This window comes from Atractosteus spatula, chromosome 7, assembly GCF_055471065.1.
Source record: "Atractosteus spatula isolate fAtrSpa1 chromosome 7, fAtrSpa1.hap1, whole genome shotgun sequence".
Classification (NCBI taxonomy): Eukaryota; Metazoa; Chordata; class Actinopteri; order Semionotiformes; family Lepisosteidae; genus Atractosteus; species Atractosteus spatula.
In genome coordinates this window covers 58,790,821-58,813,830 of record NC_142712.1, presented here as the reverse complement: position 1 = coordinate 58,813,830, position 23,010 = coordinate 58,790,821, and the positions used below count along the sequence as shown (strand labels likewise).

General features: G+C 40.1%; 1 protein-coding gene across 1 annotated transcript in view; it reads left to right on the top strand.

Annotated features, from left to right (window-relative positions):
- The first annotated feature begins 1,207 nt into the window (after positions 1-1,207).
- Positions 1,208-23,010, top strand: part of thsd4 (thrombospondin type 1 domain containing 4) — a 134,813-nt gene continuing 113,010 nt past the window's right edge. Inside the window, exons 1-6 of the mRNA XM_088920032.1 lie at positions 1,208-1,239; positions 2,079-2,148; positions 8,107-8,432; positions 10,091-10,481; positions 12,730-12,832; positions 21,079-21,215. Coding sequence (XP_088776158.1) covers positions 1,208-1,239; positions 2,079-2,148; positions 8,107-8,432; positions 10,091-10,481; positions 12,730-12,832; positions 21,079-21,215 — 1,059 coding nt within the window. The remainder of the gene's footprint in view (positions 1,240-2,078; positions 2,149-8,106; positions 8,433-10,090; positions 10,482-12,729; positions 12,833-21,078; positions 21,216-23,010) is intronic.

Genomic DNA, 23,010 nt, shown 5'->3' with positions numbered 1-23,010 from the left:
ACAGAGGTCACAAAGATGTATTTTACATATGTATTAAGGGAACAACACAAAAAAGTTTGGAATGTGGCCGTTCGTCTCAGTTTCTTAAAATCGATTAAAATAATTGGAGTGTCATTTGTATTGTTATTACACAGGTTACAGTTCTGAATTCTCATTTTCACTTGGCTGTGTTAAAAGTTTATTTTTTCTTCAAGGAAGAAATTCTAAAGTACATCAAAATCTTCTATATTTGGTCAGGCACACTTAGCTTTTTGAAAGAGCATAAGGAAGGCAGCCTGCTTTCAGTGCACTAGAGCACTGCCACCATACAGGTTGTACCATGAAAATCACCTGCCTGTGGATGAGCTGTACTGTACACCTGCTGTCTGAGGCATATGCATGTGTTTCTAACCTTGAGTCAAACCAGGATTCCTTCACAGTCAGTCAAGAGTACAATGATTATGAGTTAAAATCTTAACGTGAAGGAAAAACATTTAATGGTAATTGAATTCAGATAATTTAAATATCTGTTTCTTATTAAGTATATGTTGAGGAAAATGTGGAATCAAAGCCAAAAAGAGAAAACACTCTAAGTACTCAGCAGTAAGCAAGAAAAGAATGCTTCTAAACTTGAACAGGAATGGAAATTTCACTAAGAAGATTCAGGAGAGGGGAGTGCCTCGTTGCAGTATATAAAATACAAACACCAAAACCCACCAGTTACAAACAGAGAAACAGAAGCTTCTTATATCTGATCGGAAGATACTCATTAACTTATTTGCACTTGGGTGGTACTGTTTGAATACCGCAGATGTGGACTGTGCTTGTTCTCGCCAGTCCCACTGGCTGATCTAATTCTGAGAAGGATATGATATAATTTGGCTTCAGATTGTTGGAATCTGCCTTGGACTGTTTCTGAAAACAAAAATCGAAACAGCCATTATGAATGAGCACTTGACTTCTAAGCAAGGATTCATGACATTGAGCAAATGCCAAAGCTAAGCCTGTACACATGGCTGAAAAGTACAGTAGTCACTCCAGTGGACTATACCCTGCCAGCCGAGTACATTTATAAGTCATACTCATTTTTTAGTTTATTGGTGTTATCAAGCGTATGCTGCTTTTGCTACAGTACAGTAGGTATCAGCCTGATGCTTTGGCCAGGTTTTGAGTCACTGTAACTGCTCCATCAGTGTGAAACAACGTAATTGGTGCTTCCCTGATGGCAATGGCATCGTGCAAATACAAAGGTTATTTACTGTAAGTGAGGAGGCCACATGGACTGTCTTCAAGGTGTTTCCATCACCTTTTTCTTATTGATTGCATGAATCAAATAACTCAGGCAAACTTGATTTCAAGACTACATGTGTTCTGTAGCTTTGTAATAATTGGTTTTGCATTTTATTGAGGGTGAATAAAAACACTGATGCATTCCTGAACATGGCCGTGCACTGCTGAAGGGAGAGCCTGTGCGCTCAGAGGCTGCCATCAGTCTGAAGCCTGTGAGCTCAGCCCGTTAGTCGCAAGCCTGGGTACGCTCCTGGGATGAAGAGCAGGCCCAGGTGGCCAGGGCCCAGAGTTCTCCTGCAGTGATCGCTTGTCACACCCATAATGAATAGACTCTCACCTGGGCCAGAGTTAATCGACCAATGTCAGCTGGAGAGTCTTGGAATCTTTTCTCAGCAACACAGCCCACAGTGCCCACAGGCTGAGCTCCTTTAGCAGGACCTGTGTGATTTTGTCCGGTACCAGCAAGACTGCACACTCATCCTGCCTTGTGCCTCTGTGAGCTGTAGGCTTATTTTGCTTATTTTATTTAGGCTTATTATTTTTTAAAGTTGCATTCTAATGAAAATGATCACAGGTAAAAAATGCAAATTTAGTAGCATAATTTCAGCAAAATAATGATTGCTAGTAAAACTAATCACACTATCCTTACAGTCTTTAATGAAAAAAATTAGTTTTATTAAGCAGACTCATATGGATGTATTGGTGATCTGTCCCTTAATATACTCTTTTGTGTGCTTCCTCATATCTTGTCGTGTTTTTTTTCCATCTGCTTCTCATGACAGTCAACCTGTTTTCTTTCTCCTGTGTAGAATTCCCGTGCTTCTGTTACTGATTGGTCCGACCCTGGTGGATTGTCAGCACACAGTGGAACACAGAAAGGTAAACGTCTCAAACTGAGTTTGATTACTTTTTGAGGAGCCGGTTTCTATCCAGAGGACAGAACAGCTGGATGGGTGAAACCCAGCCATTTCACCTGCTGCACTGTTCTGGAAATTAACTTGTTGGCATGAGTAGCTCCTCAGTGAGCAAATGCAGAAAAGGCAGCAGTTTTTATAAAAAGAAAAAAATGTGATGAATTTCTTTCAGTGCAGGTGTAACATTTTGAAATTGTAACGTGGCAATCTCCATTAGCTCTTCAACTTTAAAATAATCTCCAAAATAATAAAAATAATCACCAAAAGAATTTCTTGCTCTTCTAAACACATTGTAAAAAGCATGAAGACATGTGCACTTACTGTAATACATCCCCAGAGACACTACTTCTACAATATCAGTAACATATGGGTAAAATACTTCCTCTGAAAATTAAAAAAAATCCTCTTAATCTTAATTGATTGGCTTCTGCGAAACACAAGCCAAGGAGCAGCAGCTGCTGACAGATGACAGATGAAATTATGTCAAGTGTTACAGCACATGTACCAGTATAAACAGCTTTAGGATCATTATCCCAGAGCACGAGATTCCTAAAAAGAGCCTCAGTCTTGTGGGATTTGCATTTTCATGTTTATGCATAAGAATCTTCTCATCTGAGACCTCCCATGCTGCTCCTCATTGTACTTGACGTTAACATAACTGACATTCACAAGCATTTTCATTTTCTTTACCAATATTAGGTATGATTATGATTTTCAGGTCAGTTGTAGAAATTTGCATCCCCAAGTTTCCAAGTCACAAAAAAGTAAGTCAACCCTTGATTAATGTGATTTGCTAAGAAACGTTCTGAACACACTTAATGAAATAACTTAAGTTAATGACTTTATGAAGGAAATTTAAATACCCATGCAGGTTAATAAAATATATTCAATAGAACAACTAAACATATTCCCTTTGAGTTAAGTGACAACTCCATCGCCCAATCAACCCAAGCTTTTTTCAGTGTTCTAATTAAGAGATTTCAAAGGGAAGTTCCATTCATTTAAAATCTAATAGAAATTATTTTCCTTCACAGTGTTTCAAGGAAAAACATGATCAAAAAAGCATTTTGAACATAAAGGAGCACGAGGAAATAATTTAGTGATATTATAAATTTCACAGTTTAAAGAATATACTGTATTAAGCCAGTCTTTCTTTTCTGACTGTCTCTATCAAAGACACTCTTTATTGTGCTCTTGTAGCTTGATGAAAGCACGTGTGGAAAGGGCCATTTGTACTCAGTTCAGAGCAGGAGCAACTCTGAAAGCAAAGTTAAGAAACTGGCATTTAAGCTTATCCCTTCCTTGTTTGTCCCTGGTTTCATCTGACCCTAATGTGTCCCAGTTGTGCTGTGAGTGTGGTTTTAAAGGGCTTTATATCTTAAAAAATGTCCAGACCCAGGTGGTGCTCAGTCACCTGCTGCAGGTATTTCTTATGAAAGAGAAGAACTTTATAGAAACCTGTGAAAGCTCTTTAGGAAAAGGAACAATGTCATTGATATTGATGTCTGACAGTATATGGAAAGATCATGAAAATGAATAGTTCCTCCCGGGAAAGAGAGCGTACAGTGTGTAAAGTACATGGGGAGAGGCGACTGCCTGTGCTTTGTCAGTGGCAGGATGGTGACCTCTGCTGGTTAGATACCAGTAGAGTGTTGATGGCAGCTGGGTTCTCTGAATAATTTGAAAATCAAATATTTAATCATTTTAGTATTACAAGAGCTCTTGCACGTGTGTTTAAATGATTTATTTTAGTCTCCGGACTGTGGGTTTATTAACAGTGCGATGTACACTTACCTTAAAGTCAAAACCTTTGCAGCTTCCTGCAGAGCTGAATCTGGCTGGCAAGGAAGTTACTTCAGTTACAATACAGTGATGTGATTTGCAGTTTAAATTGGATGTAATGCTGGGTTGTAACTGTCTTGAATAAACCGTCACTATGTCAGGCACCTTGCATTTCTGCTTCCTTATAAAAAGATAAAACACCAGTACTCCCCAAATGCAGGTCTACAAACTAAAGCACTCATTACCTGCCCTACCCGGACTTGACCTTTGACTCCGATGGCAGGGGCCCAGCACTGGCCTGTGGTTTTGCTTCTTTGCCAACATGGGGGATTAAGAGGTCAAGGAAACAGAAGCTGGTCCCTCAGTGACCTGTGGCATCTCCTATAAGACTGTTGATCCCTGGACAACAATTCCAGGGGTGTCCAATCCTGGTCTCGGAGGGTGGGTTGGTGCGTCTGCTGGTTCTCCCTCTCTTAATAGCAGCATAAGCGAAGAGCTGGAAGAAGCCAGTAACCAGCTGGCTTAGCTTGTGAAGAGCTGAGCTGGAGTGAAAACCTGAAGAGACACTGGCCCTCCAGGATCAGAATTGGACGCCCCTGAGTTACGCAGTTTTATTGTGGAGTCGCGGCTTCCTGTGAAGAACAGCAGTGAACTTCTGCACTAAAAGAATGTATTTAACAGCAGAAAAATACAGATAGGAGAGATTCCATTTTTCACACAAGCAGTAGCTTTGATGAATGGACAGAAAAGCAGAAGTGTCAGTGGAGAATCACAGCTGGTTTATTGTGATTTCTTAGTCTGGGTTATTTTTGTCACCCTGAGCGTCATCTTCAAGGAGCTTGAAAGTCAGAATTCAGTGGTCTAGGTGTAGGATCATTATCGCAGATTCAGAAATAACACATTTACATGCTTCAAATTCTAGTGCCCGACCATTAAGAACCTGTAGCCATCTACCCTGTCTGTGTAGTGGTGCAGAACATGGATAGCAGGTAGAAGGTTTCATATATACAGTAACTATTAGACAATGACTTCTTAAGACCTACAGGTTCAGACATGTTTTCCCAACTATACCTATTAACTGAATTCTAAATCGGTTGTACAACTACAGCTATTGTTGCAGTTTAATTTTATATGTTATAGACAATATTGTCAGCATAATGTTTTTTGTTGATTCAGAGAACATCTAATAAACTTGAGTCAGTCCATCAGTCAGGGGGCATGTAGACCCATCTTATCTCCCAATCTGTGATCACTGAGCAGCTGCAGAGACTGGGGCTGGGCTGAGATTACCAGCTCCCAGTGCCAAGAGCAGGGTGATGATCAAGGACCGGGCTCGAGTACCTACAGCTTAGTCTGCATCCTTGGTACCCCATTGCAGGCAACTAAGGAAACAAAGGGGCAAGTGATGCATTTTATGCTAATTTATTTTATGGAAATTATACATAAAGCATTAATATTGTAAATATGAAATGTAACCCGGTACTATTTTGGGCTTTAAGAGAGTGAGTGTGTTACACTGCAATGCCGATGCACTGTCCAGTGTACGGTGCCTGGCTGCAGCTTGTGCTCTCCAGTAGGGCTGAGCTGGGGGTGAGGTTGTGGCTCATTTCCCTAAACAGAGCAAACGTGCCAGACTGGCTGCAGTGACACTGAGCAGCTGCTAGAGGCTGCTGTGGTGTGTGGTGAGCAAATAGCTGTGTACACACAGATACACAGATACTGTAAGTGTGCGAAGACACTGAGGCTGGCGACCAGACTCCTGCTGGCCAGCGACCTGCAGCTGTGAAGGGCAGATATAAAACCCTTTACAAACCCAGATTTAGAGGTGCAGTTGACTCACCCTCTCTTGGCACAAGCACCAAAAATAGAAAACTTCGAGATCATTGGTGGACGATGGTTTATTGTGAACAACTGGGATTTAACTATTATTCAGAGGGCAACAGGTGGCCTTTGCCTCAGTTAAAATCCTATTTATATAAGATGCAGTGCTCCTAGGGTGGTGCTCATTCTCCAGTAAGCAAAAAAAGTACAACAGTGTTCAGCTATGCTGCTAGAGGGGAGATCTTCACATGGTGGTAGTAGTGGGATAGTGTGCCCTAGAAGAGCCTAACACAGACACAGCTTCAACCATCATGCAGTAGAATCAGAGGAGGTTCGAGTAGGGAGCTGAGTCAGAATGCACAGGCTACAAAGGGACATCCAAAGCAGTCTCCATAGCCTAAACATTGTTTCTTTTCTTTACCTTTCAGCATAGAATGTACCTTTTCTTGTTCCTTTGCAAAATTAGAGGAGTCCTTCACATTTTTCTCTATAATGGGGGAATTGGTGAAGGCTTTGTGCAGGCGATTGCTACAGAGCAAGCCACCAAAACAACAGCCAAGAGTTTACCAAAGAAGCTTGCAAATATTTCCTTAATAGTGGCTCTAGACATGGCTAATTTGACACAAAAAACAAGGATCATGGGTCAGCTATTAGGTACTGAATTTGCACAATGTAGAAGTACAGCTGCTGCAATCTCGGAAGTTCAGATACAGTGATCCACAGAGGGAACTATGGCTAAATAACCTAATGGTATTGTAGCCCAGCTTTTAAAAGAAGCCCTTTGATCTAATGTCTAAAAGGAGTCTAATGTCTAAACAGTCCTACAGACTTCATTTCTGGCCTTTAAAACCTGTGGTCATTTTGCAGGGCCTCAGGTGCTTGACCTTATATACCTTGTTTGGGAATGGTTGCAATCCAAGATGAACAGGTCTAACACAATCATGGAAGTGATGGGGTTATGCAAATACTGGAGCATAAAGCAGCACTGAGCATGAAGAAATCAGGCAGCCCATCTTTAGGTACCTGCATTGTCTAGCATACAGTACTAATAAAGGAGCAGCCACACAAACACGATGATGTCCATGGGAATATCACATTTTAGGTGAGCAATCCCTTGAGAGCAATAATTCTGAATGAATTATCTGTTTTTCATATCGCAGCTATTGGAACCAATTTCCACTAGATTCTGAGAAATGATTTCTATAATAGTTTCAACTCATAGCCTCATGCATATAAAATAGATTTGTGATGTCAAAGCATTTTCAAGCGGTCTAGATGTTTAAGCATGCATGCATTAAACATTTTCAATGCTCCACATCTAGATGGAGTTTCTGTTGTTATTGTGCAAGGGAGTATCTTCACCTGACAGATATTTCCCACGGACAAAAGCACAGGGAAATGGGTATCTATAAAATTTAGATGTTATCTGTTAAAAAGACCAAGTTAACAAGCTGGCCCCTGTTAAAAAATTGAGATATAATATTGATTAGTAATGCCCTTTTAAGATTCAAATGTGACTGCTCTTCTCCCTGTCAAAAATATTTTTAGTTTTTTTTTTCTAATCAACCTACAGACATCATTACTTTGGGTTTTTAGTTTACAGTTTAGTATGAATATATCTCATTGTGAGTTTTACAATTATTCATTTTCTGTGAATCTGTGAGGAATTTGTAAAATAAGTCATTTGTCCTCCCAATCCCATCAGATACAGTAGCATTGAAGTAGGAGGCCAGTGTTTCAAATACAAATCCTCTGTCCTTTTAGAGAATGTGATTAAGGCTAAATCTGATATTTATAGCTTCATTATTATGTTAAAGAAAACCTCTGCTTCCATACAGTAAGTTGCCTTCAATGAGGATATTGTATATTGTCAAAGAATGGAACAGGATTACAAGTGTTCATCATGTTTGTTCTAGATATCATGTTTGAGCATAGGTTAAACAACCCCAAATATTCATAAGGCTAGCATTTCACTGCAGGTGCCGCACAGCATTGTTTCTTTTCACAAATAGTTTCTAATTCCAGTTCCTGCGTTTACCAGTCTTTATCACTTAGTGCCAATAAGAGGCATTGTTTTTAAAACTTTCCATGTTTAAACAGACTATGTCCTTGGATCCTCTTCTTTGTAAAGGTTTATTACAGAGACTATTACAGAGATTGGGAAGGCAGGTTGACAGGAGTAAGAGTGAGTGAAACAGGATTTTTGATGTATACAATGTTAATCTATAGACTAGAGGTCTATCAGTGTCTGAGGCACAGATTAGACCTCTGTTTCTGCTCTAATCATGGTGATAACTCCCATTACCCTGCTCTTCCGTAGGTTCCCCAGAGGATAGGACCGCAGCAGGATGCCGCAGATGGGAGGGGGGAGGTGTCGGGGTCCTGGGGCCCCTGGGGGCCCTGGGCGGCGTGCTCTCGCTCCTGTGGCGGGGGTGTGAGGGAGCAGACGCGCCCCTGCCTGGCCTACCCCCAGGAAGTGGCGAGAGTCCCTCACGGGGTGCCCCCCCACACGTTAGCCCCAGGCCGAGTGGTGTCGGCTCTGCGCCCCTCGGTCCCGCTGCACCGCCCTGGCCGGCCGCCTCGCTCCAATGACACGCACCCCCAGAGCGCGGGCGGGCCGGCGCAGAGCTCGAGGCCGGGCCACAGGTGAGTGACTCTCGCACCCTTTCCCTTCCTCATTCAGGCACCGTGCTCAAGGGCTTCACGTGGGGGCTGCTCTGTTTCCGTCCTGCGGCTCAGGACAGCTCGCGAGTCGTGAAGTGAGACTTATCTCACAGCACTGCAGGGACAGGCCGATGACATCCCATATAGCTCTGGAGATGGCCGTTATTATTTAGACATTTTTGTACCTACAAACATCTTGCAAATCTAACTAGGACAACGAAAAATTTAACGCATTAGGACAAACTTTTTACTGTATTCAGTTGAATGCTATTGAAATGTTGCAACACGTCTTACAGGGAAACAGCAAACCTATTTATATATTTCAGGGTTAGAAAGAATCAGCACTGGTGGTTGCATTTTAAACCACAATAAAAGTAAAATGCACAGAGTAACCTATAAAATCTCCAATTTACATCACAAAATAGATTAAATGTCCAGATACACGCAGCAACATGTTCTGCATTTCAGAACGCGGCAGCTAAACTTCCGGTCTGTGTTGTGGCCTTATTACATTGTAGGAATAGAATATTGCTCTTGAGTTTGATATAGTGTTTCTGACAAATACTATTTACTTGTTAACTCTGCGTGCAGATCACGTTGGAACATCTCTGCGGTGAAATATCTGCTGCACCGCTCGTACATCACATTACTTTTGTCATTACAGTGACTAATGAGCAGAAAGGGACCTCGTGATTAGAGCATGTGATAACATGGCAACTTACAGTACTTTAATAAAGTTCATTTTTTGCTTAATTCGGAATTTGTACAATTTTTCATCAATTAATTTATTTTATTACCGAGATTTAGTCATCAGTAAAACATTTTACAGTGCATTCTGTTTAGTGTCAGTCTATTTGAAATTTGAAACAAAGTACAGCACTCCATACTGTAATGGACTTGACTCCCTTCCAATTAAAGTCTTTTTTTTTAAATTGCCTTCACATTCTGTTTTGCACGTCCCCTATTTTTGTGCTGTTCCTGTGAGCCCCTTTTAAAAAGGCTTAAAATAAACAAGATGGCAGTTGACTAACGGTGCTTTTTTAATGGGAAACCAAAGCAACAAAAAACGTTACCAAAACTTGGAGTAGCTGCTAAGAACAATTTAATTTAAATGCTCTCAGTATAATAAGTGATGCATTTCCTTTGACAAAAGTCCCAGAGAGAGTGTCCATGAATACCACATTCCATTTTGTAAATTTGTCTTGATGACACCTCGTGACTTCAACAAGGAGTGCTTTGTGACCAGAAGATCCGGCTCCTTTCAAAGAATGAACTTCGTGAACGAAATAAAGAGCGAGTCGCACATGAGACTCCAAGAAAGAGGTGCAGACTGAAGGTCTGATTCCATTTATTTAGACTGTTTTTTAAGTTTAAGGTTTTAAACGAGGTGTTTTGTAATCTACAAAATGAAGTTTAGAAAATTTAATTACCTTATTAAAGACAGCCAGACAGATGTACTACTTATTTCAATTAATCAGGTCATACAGTGTTTTGGTCTTCAGAAAATCCAGAATCAAATCGTGCTAATAAACTCTTCTGAGTTGTGTTGCCAATGACCTTTGTGACCAGAATAAGCACCAGCAGCACACTGCCTGTTCACTGTACATAGACCTCTGTACTGTTCCTTGCTTTTCCCGCAGGGGTAGCAGTGAGAAACGGATCACGCCAGGGAGATATGGCTATGGTAAACTTCCCTACATCGTGCCACTCAAGACAGACACTGGGCAGGGGCAGAGTGCCCCCAGACCTCGTAGGCAGCGCCAGGCCACCCACCCTCGTAGGAGAGGGCAAGGCCAGGGGTACAGACAGCAGAACCCACACCCGGGCTATGACACGGGAAACGGCATCTACCGCGGCTCTCAGAGCAGAACCCATCACGCCAGGACTTCTATATACCAGCCCGCCCAGAGCCAGTATCCAGGCAGCGGGTCGTCTCTGCTCCTCTCTCCTCACCTCAGATACCCTGGCCCGGGCGTGACCACTATTAAATGTGTAGGAGCCCACAAGCAATACAAGATCTGTAACACTCATGTAAGTACAGTACTTCACATCTGCACCCATAACCGTTCTCAGCATCGTCTGTAAAGAGTGCATTTCCCCCCCCTCCGAATATGATTTTGCCTGATTGCATTACTCCACGTTTTAAATAAAATATGAGGTATTTATTTTTATATTTATAACACTGTAATTTAAGATTGTACTACTATTTAATAAAACAATCAGGTTTTGGAATTGGAATCTAATGCAGCCTTACATTTTGCAGATGCAGGCTTTGTTACTTTAAGGTTGCTTAATTTGTTTTTTCAGTTCTTCCATGAAATGTATGTGGAAAATTCTTCCTTGACTTTTAAATTCTCTCCTCATGTAATTTATAGTTGACATTTTCTGCACGGCTTATACAGATTTGAATACAAGAGCAGAATGTGCTGTTCTTCCACAAAAATGGATTTAACAATAAAGGTGCAAAATGTTGCTTTATTTTCTTTCAATTTTAGAGGAAATTGTCCTTTTGTAACCAATCAAATGACTTAATTGTCTTCCTCATCATTAATTCCACTTACTGTACTTTACAACTTGATTTGAAAATTGAAAATTGTACTAGAATGTGTTTTTCACAGAAATTTGGTTCAGATTATTTAATTCAACTACCTGCTTACCTGTTTATCTTTGCATCAAATATGTTTTTTTTATAGGTGGGTCTCTGGTTACATTTGTAAATCTCTTAATAAAGATGGCAATTTCAGGACTTTTACTTAACAGCAGCAGAAGTACAGTAGATAATAGCCCAGTAGGGGACAGAGCACCATATCTCTGGAAGGTGCTATACAGCAGGCCAGGTCCATTCAACTCATCTCTGCTGGCAAAGAGGCACCGTGTCCTGGTGTTCATTCAAATTCAAGGCAAAACTTTCTTACTCTTAAAACGAAACTCAACACTTTGTTGAAAAAGTCCTTCCCTGTTCTACATTGGCTGCTGAAATATATCAATATCCAACCATCTGTAACCAGAAAGCTGTTTAAGCTGTCCTGTAAAGGTTATTGGCAACTTGTAGCCTATCCTAGAAATCCCAGACACAGGACAGAATGATGTCCTGACTGGGACGCTAGTCCTTCACAGGACACACAAGCAAGAACACAAAGGGCACCCTGATCCTGTTAATTACAGTCAACTTTTTGCTTTAATAATGTGCAGCTTCTCAGTGAAGTTAACCAAATACTTGATTAACACAAAGATCATCAGACACATATAAACAGTCAAGAATGTGAAATATATCCAATGAAGTTCCTAATTTAGTAACTGAGACTGTTAAGTAGTAAAAAGTGTACCAGCTTCTCAGCTTCTCAGTGAAGTTAACCAAATACTTGATTAACACAAAGATCATCAGACACATATAAACAGTCAAGAATGTGAAATATATCCAATGAAGTTCCTAATTTAGTAACTGAGACTGTTAAGTAGTAAAAAGTGTACCAGTCTTGCACTAATGCAGGTATCAGAGTAATGTCACAGACCGCAAGAGCCAACAAAGACTGCAGTTGCCAGTGTAAGGGCTGAGTGTTACAGATTTGATGTGTTTTTCAAGAGCAAAGTTGTACTCTACCCACTCTCACAAATATCATGTAGCGACTAGGAGAGGATAGTTTTAAGATTTAGTTCTACTTCAAAGAAAGAATTCAACATTACTTGTTAACTATGCAAAGAGAGCTTAAACTTTCCAGCCAAATTTATTGATTGAAGTATAATACGTGGAGACAAATTCATGTCTTTGTGATACTTTAATTAATGCAATATATTGCTCTGCATTAGCAAGAGAACTCTGCCAAGACTTGTGCACAGTGAAAAAAAACACTTTTAAGCTTCAACGTGTACAAAGGGAGGAAATCAATGTCTGGACTAATACTGTAATGAGACTTCAGAAACACCCGTGTCTCCGTAAAACTCTACAGCTCGCGAATCCACCTTTGTCCAGGGACATGCAGCAATCCCTCATGTCTGATTGCATCCAGTTTCCATTAGAGCTACAGCTGAGGGACACAGGAATCAGGTTTACTCTTTGCTAGCTCTGGATTTGGGGAAATATTAATGGGCTTTTCTGAAAAACCTGACTGGCTAAGTGTGAAAATTGTCTATCTAACCTTTTACTTCACTGTATAACTGTATTCTGTGATGGCCTCTTTTTCCCTCAAGAACTGTATGTGTTCTCTCTTGCTAACCTAAAGAGACTCATGCATCTTGGCAAGTAAATTAACCAAGATGTCTGCTTTCTTCTTCTTGGCAGGCCTGTCCTTCGAGCAGCCGGAATATCCGTGAGGTGCAGTGCTCCTCCTACAACAACAAACCCTTCATGGGAAGGCTGTACGAGTGGGAGCCGTTCAACGAAGGTAAGACAGCCTGACAAAGTACTGGTGCTCGTGGCTGATCGGACAGCACAATGCCTGACAGAGCTAAAGATGCAGTCGAGTTCTGGGTAGAAATGTGGCACGTCTGGGCAACAGAGATACTGTACAAGGGATACTGGAGAAGGCCTGTGTGAACATCACATAACAAGCTCTTATTCTTTTCTGTGGCTGGATGCACAGCCACTGGTGTGTTTTTTACTGTATTCTGCTTCTTCATTCTTTTGTTGATGGTTCCATGGGATACAGAAAAAACATGTGTGATGTTTACAAAGAACCAGATTTATTCTCTCCTCGGGGGAAGTCCTGCTTCTAAGACCTGCAGTACTTAGACTGGGTTTATCATTACCTTGTCCTTTCCCTTTGCACAGGCTTCATTGCTGCTTCTGCCTCTACAGAGTTAGCGTCCAGGGTGTGAACTGGTGCCACATGTGACTGCAGAAATGTGGGAGCACTATTGTCAAGTGCAACCACAGTGCCACACTGTGATTCTGAATGGGCGTCTGCCTGAATGGGCAATGATGCCGGTGGGCATCCGGTTAAGAACTGCTGTGTCAGTGGTGGTATTGTTATGCTTCTCCATCTTATTTTTATTTACTGGCTTCTTTCAGCCAAATCTTTCACTCTTCTTTTACCTGTAACAATTATTGCATTGTTTACATAACACCTCTAAACATTTTCCGCATCTCCTGCTCATCGTTTCTCTTTTCCTTTGTGAATGGATTTGTATTCGTTTTTATCTTTCCTCATGGTCCATTTTCCTTCATTTCAGTCTCTGGTAAATAAGTACAGTATAATATTTAAGTGAAAAACATTCATACTAGTGGATAGATACAGTATTTATAGCTCATTATGCTGATGTTATTTTAGTTGCATAATTGAAGGCTGATTTTCAAGCCATTCCATGAAGATCTGGAGGTGGGCTGGGAGCTGCAGCTTTTTATAGCAAATAGTAAAGAAATCTGTGCAGACTTAGAAGAAACTGCATTTGGCTTTACAGTTTCAGGTAAAGGCGTTTAGACAGAACCAATGATACTGTACTGTATGTGTGGTTTCATTCACAGTTTAAGGGTATTTTATATGCTTTTTGGCAAAAAAGCAGACAGTAACATTTAAGTCTCGGTGCACACAAATCTGACAAGCTGTGTTATTGCAGGCTTCTGTGTTGATCTGTTCAGTCGCAGTGCTCTCAGGTGATCCACTCTTGGAAATGAATAATTTACTCACATTCCTTGAGTGGGGAAAGTGCTCAGTTTCAGTAACCTTTACTTCAGGATTTACTGTAGATTAGGGATATGTTTAGCAAATTGTTTCACTGCAGTCTGGCCAAATAGCCTGGTCACTGCCAAATCCCCACATGAACGTCTGCTTTAACAGCTTCATTTACCAGTAAGTAGCTTAAGAAGTTGATACGAAACTTAAAACTACATTAAACCTTTGCATAGTTTAGGTACTATTATTTTATGTTTTAAAAATTGTGCTGTCCTTTAAGATTTTGAATGAGTGATTTCATTATAACTTCTACATAATGCAACCTGGTAAGATTTCAGTACTGTGAAGTTAAACATGTTTTAGTACATTTTCACTTAAATAGCAAAAAAACAAAACACAAAAATAAATAAAACAAAATAAATATGATGTGTTTTTTTGTACTCAGGTTTCTGTGTTTTAGAATTTGTAATTATTTTATTTAAACAGATTTCAGGCAGCATGATCACAGAATCTGAATGAAAATACACATCAAAGAAGAATTATTATTTTTTCATCATGAAACATGAGACAATGTCTAAAGGAAAACTCTGAAAAGTATTGGGTCCAAGCTCCCTCATCGTTCACACAACTTGTCCTCATGCACTCTGTCTGCTGTAGGGAGCTGTGACCATAAGGCCAGCCTAGTAAACCACTGTATTGGGGTAAAAACAAATTATTTCCATATTTGAATTTAATATTAATTCATATACTTTTGAATTTTGCAGAGCATGAGTGGGCTTGTGGCAATTGAACTTAAGTCTAATTTTCCCTCATTGTTTAATTACCGTACGGTTTTGGCACTAATCTTTAGGGGATTCACTGGGATTTTTCGTTGCTTTTTTGTTTTTGTCTTCTGTGTAACTTTCAGTTTTGTTGTCATGCAATGTGCTGAGGTGTGTTGGTAAACAGTGAGTAACCTCTGGGTGGCAGAGTACTGGATTACTTAACCTGTAAATAAAACAATGAATTAATTGAGAGACAGTGTCTCTGCTAGAGAAGTGAATAATTCAATGGTGATAAAAAGCCACATCCCCTGTGTTTGTGTGAAACACAATATGATCCCTAGAGGATAAACCATTACTGGGAAGGATGAGAATTAACATTTATAAAAAACTGTTACTCTTAGGTTACTTAATACTTTTGTTTTCTTTGTATTGCTGCCAGCTGTGCTAAGCCTAACGCAGCTACGTGTATCTGCTCATCACTGACTAGGCTGATGCTATTCTGAGGCTGAGCAAAATGTCTTCTCACATGTAAAGTTATAGAAATGATCATCTGAACTAAGCATCTGCATGGTAATAGGGGTGGTCAGTGTGATTTACAAAGGATAGATCTTGCTTAACTTTATTCTAACTGAACCTAAACACATTATATGGTCATAGATTTTCAGAAGGCTTTTGATATCTTTGTTCAAAAGATGAATTCTTAAAAAAAAAAACAGGCAGTATGCAATCAAGATGCTGTATTCATCTGGAGCGAGAACTGGTTAATGAATGGAAAAGAACAGAATATGGCAGAATACTCAAGTTGGGGCAATCTAATTAGTGACGTACCACAGTGATCTGTAGTGGGAACACGCCTCTTAATTCATATAATTAATCTAGATTCTGTATAGTTAGTGAAGTGATGTTTGCTGCTGATATCAAAACAAGACGATTAACAAATATCTTAGAATATGTAAAGGACTTTTCACAATTCAGGATGGGCAAAAATCTGAAAGCTGACATTTGATGTGAACATGTGAAGTGTGGTACATGCAGGGAGCAAAGTATGAATGCAAGGTGGGAGAAGCTTAATGTGTAGATGCGACCTGTGAAAACAAAATGTAACTGTCTACGCTGACACATCATTGTCCTGGTGTGAAAGTTCTACAGTGTGGTGATGAAACCTTATTTAGAATAGTGTGTTCAATTTTGTGCACAACTTTATCATAAATACGCTCATAAAAAATAATTAATTGTTTTTATTAATAATTTTTAGCCTTGGATGGCAAAGCCTAAGAGACTGAATCCTAAAAGTCCTTGGCAAAGCAAACTTCAAGACACAATTGGAAATAAAACAATGAATCAAATGAGATTAGGTGCATTTAAAACAGTGAACAGGAGGCAGTTTATACACAAGGTCATGGGAGTCTGGAACAAGCTACTAAGCCATGTTCTCAATGCTGATACCCTGGGTTTGTTCAAGAAATAGCTGGGTGAGAGAGTATCTGACTTACTGTACAGATTTAGAATCAATGTAATTGCATGCAAGCACATCTGTCTGTAATACTACAGTATATAACGGATATTCACCATGATTCACCATGTGAATCTTAAATGTCTGTCTGTAGTACAGGTTATTAACATACGTGTACAGTAATAGTGGGAAGATTAAATGATATGATTAAAATAGCGCAATGGCATGAGTGTATAAATACTAGTCTGTGTCTGGATATGAAGCTAAGCTCCCAACTTCAGGCTGGCAGAATAAATTACTGGTTATGAACACAGGTCACTGAAAGCATGCTGCTCTGTCTATAATATATGTTCAGATTACTGAAGAGTCAACAGCAGGTTTCTTCCCATTTGATCATTCTAAAGAACCACAGTTTCTTAAAAAAACTGCACAAAGCCAAGCATTCATTATGAACTAATGTCAATTTAGCATTAAGCTAGTTAACTGCTTTTAAAATTAACTATTAAATCTATTAACTATTAAAATGTATCCCACAAGGAAAACATTAAAAGTCATTTCCACACAAATATATCCCTCACAGAATTAATTAGGAACAAAAATGTTTAATCCTTATTCATGCAAGTTAACTTACTCTAATTTGCTTTTTAATTTAATAACATGTAATGTTTAGCATTAACTAAATTCTTTAAAAATATGAATTTGCTCCTTACTCAAGAGAACCTGACTCAGGCTGTTGCCTCACTGGACTCCCTTTACCATCAAGCAGATTAATAATAATTTCTGCTTCACATGCAGTGATTATTGCAGACCACAATGTCTCCTTTCCTGCGTGGCAAGTACTGCACAACCATTTAATTAACAATCTGATTATAAAGATGAATCTATTTACAATGAAGAAGAAATGAAGTAGCGACAATATAGACTTTGGAGCAGCTGTAGGAGAAACATCGAGAGCTCTGTTCAGGAGTAAGGAGGGTAGCGTGTCAGTACAGAGGGGGGCTGGTGACCCCAGCAGTAGACCCACGCATTCTACTGCTGACTGGAATTATATTGGTCTTAATGCAGTCTAACTTCATTACCTGTCAGGACAGACACCCGCTGTCTTCAAGAGACATGCTTCATCCCTCCTGCCTCCTCCACACCCCCACAGCTGACACCCGGCTACTGTCTTTCTGTTCTCTCGCATACATGAGGTTCTGTTAATCGGGGCCAAAGATCAGAAATGCAGATAAGCACACAGGCAACAGAGATGTACAGTATTCTGTTTATTTAGAACATTTTTTCCACATGTGTGGTTATCATTCAAAATCTTGACTGTACACAAAATATTTAAGAAAATTCTTCGTTAGCATCAGAAAGATTACAAACAAGTGGGGCTTGTGCTGCTTAGCGAGCTTCTTTGGTTCTCTGTAGATCTTATTTTTCTGAGTTTGCAATATGGCTGGGCAGATGGGCTTGTTCCAGACTCTAACAACCCTTTGTGAAAAGGACTGCTTCCTTTTCTCACTCTTCGACACACTTCCCTGTAGTTTTTGACTTGTGCCCTCTGATTTGTCTCGCAGCTAGTTAAGATAAAATCCATCAATTGGACTAATTCCATTTTAGTCTTTTCTGTTTAATACAGTCGCTGAGGTTAGTGTTACTGGGACACTGTATTATTATTTCTATTGAAAGTTTATTTTTATTGACTGGTTGTGATTTTGATTTTACTTGGCCATCATTTACAGGAATCAGAATTCTAGTGGCCTGCTGCTCTAAGTCCTAAACGTGTACTGTATGTGTGTAGATGCCTGTAGCTTGTTGAATCTAACAGAATCTTAGGGGTATGTACAGTAGTTCAACATAGCAGTAATGTCAATATTCTGTTCTAATATATTAGTATTAATAATGCCGCAGTGGTCTTTGCTCGTGAATCAAACGTCATTAATAAAATCAGGTGTAAGTGTTTTGGCACTCTTTCATGGATATTAGTTGGATTATTATTGATGACTGAGTAGTCACGATTCAAGTCATTGAATCATTGATTTAAATACTTTGATATAAACTCACTTAACTTAACACTTAAATCTTTTTCTCTGGCTGTTTCTAGCCATTCACTGCACTGCAAGAGCAGTGTGAAGAGCAGTCAGTGCTGCTCTCTGCACGCAGTAATTTGCATTTCTCAAAGTGAAGTTTTCCTTGTTGGAATGAGGCCTTTCCTGAAATGGGGTTGAAATTAATCATTAGTTCTGCTGGGGGGATAGTACTGGTGGGCTGTTAGTTGAGCTGTAGTACTTCAGCCCAGTTGCTCCAATCCACCCAGCTCTGTGAATTCACTAAGTGTGGGCCCCAGCTGGCTGGAGTGATCCCTGTGGTGGACCAGTGTCTCATCAGAGGGTACTGATGTGTTCTTTCATTTGCTTAACATCACAGAAACCAGGATGAACCCTGGCCTGATGGGTGGTATCTCTCTGCGGCTGGGACATGGAAATTACCCTTCTGTCTCCTGAGTTCTGACTATTTTACTAAGTTTGCTTCCCTACTTAAGTGTTTAGATTATTAATATGAATGAGGATGAGCAGTTGCTCTAATACAAATGATGTGCCACTAATTGGAGGATTATCCAGTTTCGGATCTCTTCCCTTCATAGTGATTTGTGATCAATAGACCTTGAATTTAATGCTTCAGTACTTCAGCTCAACTCCCTCCATCCACTTGTTTCCAGTCCGCTTGTCCGGGTCAGGGAACCTCAGCTTGCCTGCTGTTAAATTGCAGACCCAGGACTTGATGGATCTTTTCACATGGTTAGAGGCTGACCTGGTGCTTCCTGATGGGTTGCCTGGCAGCCAGTGACATGGTACTGTATTAGGTCACAGTTCATTTGTGCACAAAAGCTAATGATCGTGTTACATCATTTGTTTAATTGCTTTTTTATATACAGTTTACCACAGTGGTAATTATAAGACCTAAGGATGGCTACAAATAAGAGGAGCCCATTAGGTCATTCCGGCTCGTTTGCTTTCTCATTAAGTGCAGGTCCCATCCAGCTGTTTCTAGAAAGAAGCCAAGCTGTGTTCAACAACATGGCTGTTCCATTTCTGTTCCAATCACACTTTGCTCTTTGTGTAAAAAAACAACTGCCTTGATCCAAGAAAAGCATTTCATCAGCTGGCTTTGGTGTTGTGTTCAGGGGGTTTCTCAGAGCCTGCGATTTCTCAGTCTCTGGGTCCCTCTCGGGGTCTCTGGGTCACTGTCTGGGGTGTGTTGTTGAGGGTGCCCCTCCATCACTCCACATGGTCAGCACCGTTCAGGACTTTGAATACAGAATAGATTTCCCAAACCATGTCTGACAGGGGCAGTTCTGCATTAATAAATAAATAAAATAAAATGACTAAATACACTGTAACATTAATGAAGAATGAGGGTGCCAATACTTCTGTCAGTAACTTCTGTTTCCCGAAAGAGGTGACCATCCATTTCAGATAATATCCATAAATTTAAAATTAATAATTAAATTAATATTAATTAATAATAGAATGCATTTTAAGCAAATTTTTCATCTGATATGAAGCTTCAGTGGTTGATAAGTGCTTCTTGTTGTTAGTTGTGCATCTTTGTCATTTTGATGAGTGAATGATACAATAAAACTCTCAACAAGCACTTGATTTTCAGTGAATTTTTCAGTGAATCTTTTGTAGTACTGTATATTAACCATTTCTTTCTTACAAGGTAAATACACATTCTGTACTGGATAAATAACCTCTCGTCTTTGAGCGTCTTTGAGCGTCTTTGATTTGAGAATAGTGCAATTCTGCCATCTTGTGGTAGTGGCACCAAATATGCACGTCATTAGGTTGCAGTGCTACTGTTGGTTCCGTCTGTTTCTGATTTCTAGATCTTTGACCTTTGGTTTTCCGATTTGCATGGTTATTTTTAAATTTGACTACCCTTATCTAATATGGAGAGTTTTGTCATTTAAAATTGTCATTTAGTATCAATTAATATACGGCATTTTTTCCTGAATTCATGCACTCCCAGGTTGGTGTGGTTGAATGGTATAATTGGACCAGGGGTTTTTCTCTCTGTAATCCCCTTAACACACTGAAGAGCTTCATACCATGAAAGCATCAGGTCGTAAGCTTGAGTATTTGTGGGAGCAGACCACTACACCGGCAATCGTTCAAGCAACATCAACCCGGTCATGACTCAGCCTTGAAAATCTGCTCAACGCTGAAGTTCCTGGGCAGCTAATTCCCCCAATTCCTCGTCTGTTGGTCCAGCGGGTCACTGCTTACTCACCCCCTTCCTTTCTTTGCTATGCAGGCAGGTGAAAGACATGTAACACTGCCCTCCACTGTCTAGTCCAGATGCTTCTTAGAGTTCTTCCCAGAGAAGAATGGTTAAGAAGTGGGTCAGTTTTTATTGGGGTGTAGATCAATTTATTACATATTCAAATAACATCAATTTTTTCAAATAACATCATATTTACACTGTAGGTAGGAATTGTTCAGAACCATTAATTCATGAAGAATTGAAAGAGAAAAGTTGACTGCTTCTGTTTTAGTGCTTTATTTGTACCAGACGTCTGGTAACTCAGCGTGGGTGAAGCCCATAGCCCAGGTTCTTTCAAAGGCTGCGTGAGATCCTAAGAGGAATCGAATCAGCCAGATGGCCGAATGACCTCAGCTCCGTCTTTCCACATATTGCAGCAAACTGGTCTGAAGTGAATGATGGTGTGGTAACACTGGCTCCTGTGTGTTTCACTACAGACTGGGAACAGGACCCAGCGAGCTGACCTTCTCCTTTCTCCCGTTGTGATGCAGCGCAGGGTGACCAGCGCTGTGAGCTGAACTGCCGAGCGATCGGCTACCGCTTCTACGTGCGGCAGGCCGAGAGGGTGATCGACGGGACGCCGTGCGACCACAATGACTCCTCTGTGTGTGTGGCTGGCCAGTGCAAGGTAGGGCACCTCCCTCTGGAGGTCCAGGAGGAGGGACTTTTCCTGAAGGCCTTTCAGATCGGCCACTGTGGTCTTGATGTCTCCCCATCGAGTTGTCCCGTCAGGAGGTGGTAAAATGGCAAAGGGATTAAATTAACTGGAGCGCATCTGTCTGTAGCTCAGTGTGTTTATCATAAAGTGACTTTCATTTTTATTGCACTCATGTCTGGAGTCCACATGTCATTATCCACAGTTGATTATAGTGGTCTGTATTTTATTATAGTTCTGAAAAATATTTTCCAAAGCTTTTACTGTCACTTGTCAGATGGTTTTAGAAAATGTGGAAAACAGCCTAACTTTAATCCTGGGAAACCATAATTCTTTGCTTCTAGACCGAAGCTAACTAAATGCTACACTCATGGCACATTCTGCAACTGCTATCATTTACATTGTGAATGAAATATTGTAGTGATGCACCTTAATCTTCCATTTTAAAAAGTGCAAAGTCTTTCCCTCTGGTATATTAATTTCACCAGGTCAGTGGAGCTGAATAGATTAACTGGATGGTTGATTTTAAAGTGTTTTACACTTGAATTTAAAAGTCTCTCCCTTGCATCCAGCAGGGGTCAGCAGAGCTTTGCAACAAATCAAGTGGAGTGTTTGGGAATCGTGATTGTTAAAGAAATGAAATTACAGTGTTATGTCCGCTATAGAGCCTCATTACTTTCTGGCTGTCTCAGTCAGTGCCTTTGTGCCAGCTGATTGAATTTGCATACAGATTGTCAGCAGTCAAAATGACAGTTCAATTCCTGATCTAGTCTTTCAAATGTTTGCAGTTTATTATGAGGTTTTATTCTGATGCTCACAATTTAGTCAATTCTTCTTAAATGTCTTGACCTGATTTTCTACATGATCCATCACCACTGTTGCTATCCAATTTAATCAGCCAGACGTTGATTGAAACAATAAGCCTTTTAAACTCTTATTTGATGAATAAGGGTTAGCAATGCCTGTTTGAGATGATGGAGAAATGTTGATCCTGATATAACAGCTATAGTGCAAAAGGCAAACTGTTCTGCATTTGAGGTGGGAATGAGACAAAACCACATTTTAAACAAATACTTCAAGTGAAGTAACAAGTAATAGGTTTATTCCATGCTGAAAAGATAAGAAAGAAAACACAACGTTTCGGCTGTGGAGCCTTCTTCAGATGTAAGGGTCCTTCTTACACCTGAAGAAGGCTCCACAGCCGAAACGTTGTGTTTTCTCTCTTCTCTTTTCAGCATGGAATAAACCTATTACTTGTTCCTTTGCAGCCTACGCGTGCTGACGCAGCTTCCCAGCTGAACTACTTTAAGTGAAGTGCTGCTTGGGGGTTCATTAGAAGATACACAGTGGAACAGATAGACATGTATATGTTTGTCCTGATAAGGAGAGAAATACTTTTTTGGTGATTACAAGCGAAACGCTGAGATTCTTTTTTCAAGTTCTGTGATGGATGGGCTTTCAGGAGTTAAGAACATTGTTTAAAGAGCTGTGTTTGCTTTGTCCTATTTTCAGACGTCTGCATGTAGGATTTCCTTGGGAATTACATTAGGTTACATGATATGACTTCATTGCTTCATTTCGTTTTCTGTGTTCCCTCTTTGTAGGAGGGAACTGCTGGTTCATGACCTCCTTTTCATCCTCTGCAGTATGATCGGCACTGTGTACAATCAGGAGTTCTGAAAGGAATGGTGCTGTTTACAGTGCTTTAACAAGCTCTTAATTCAGAGCCCATACACTGAATAATTGTATTATTTTTGGAATACTGAGT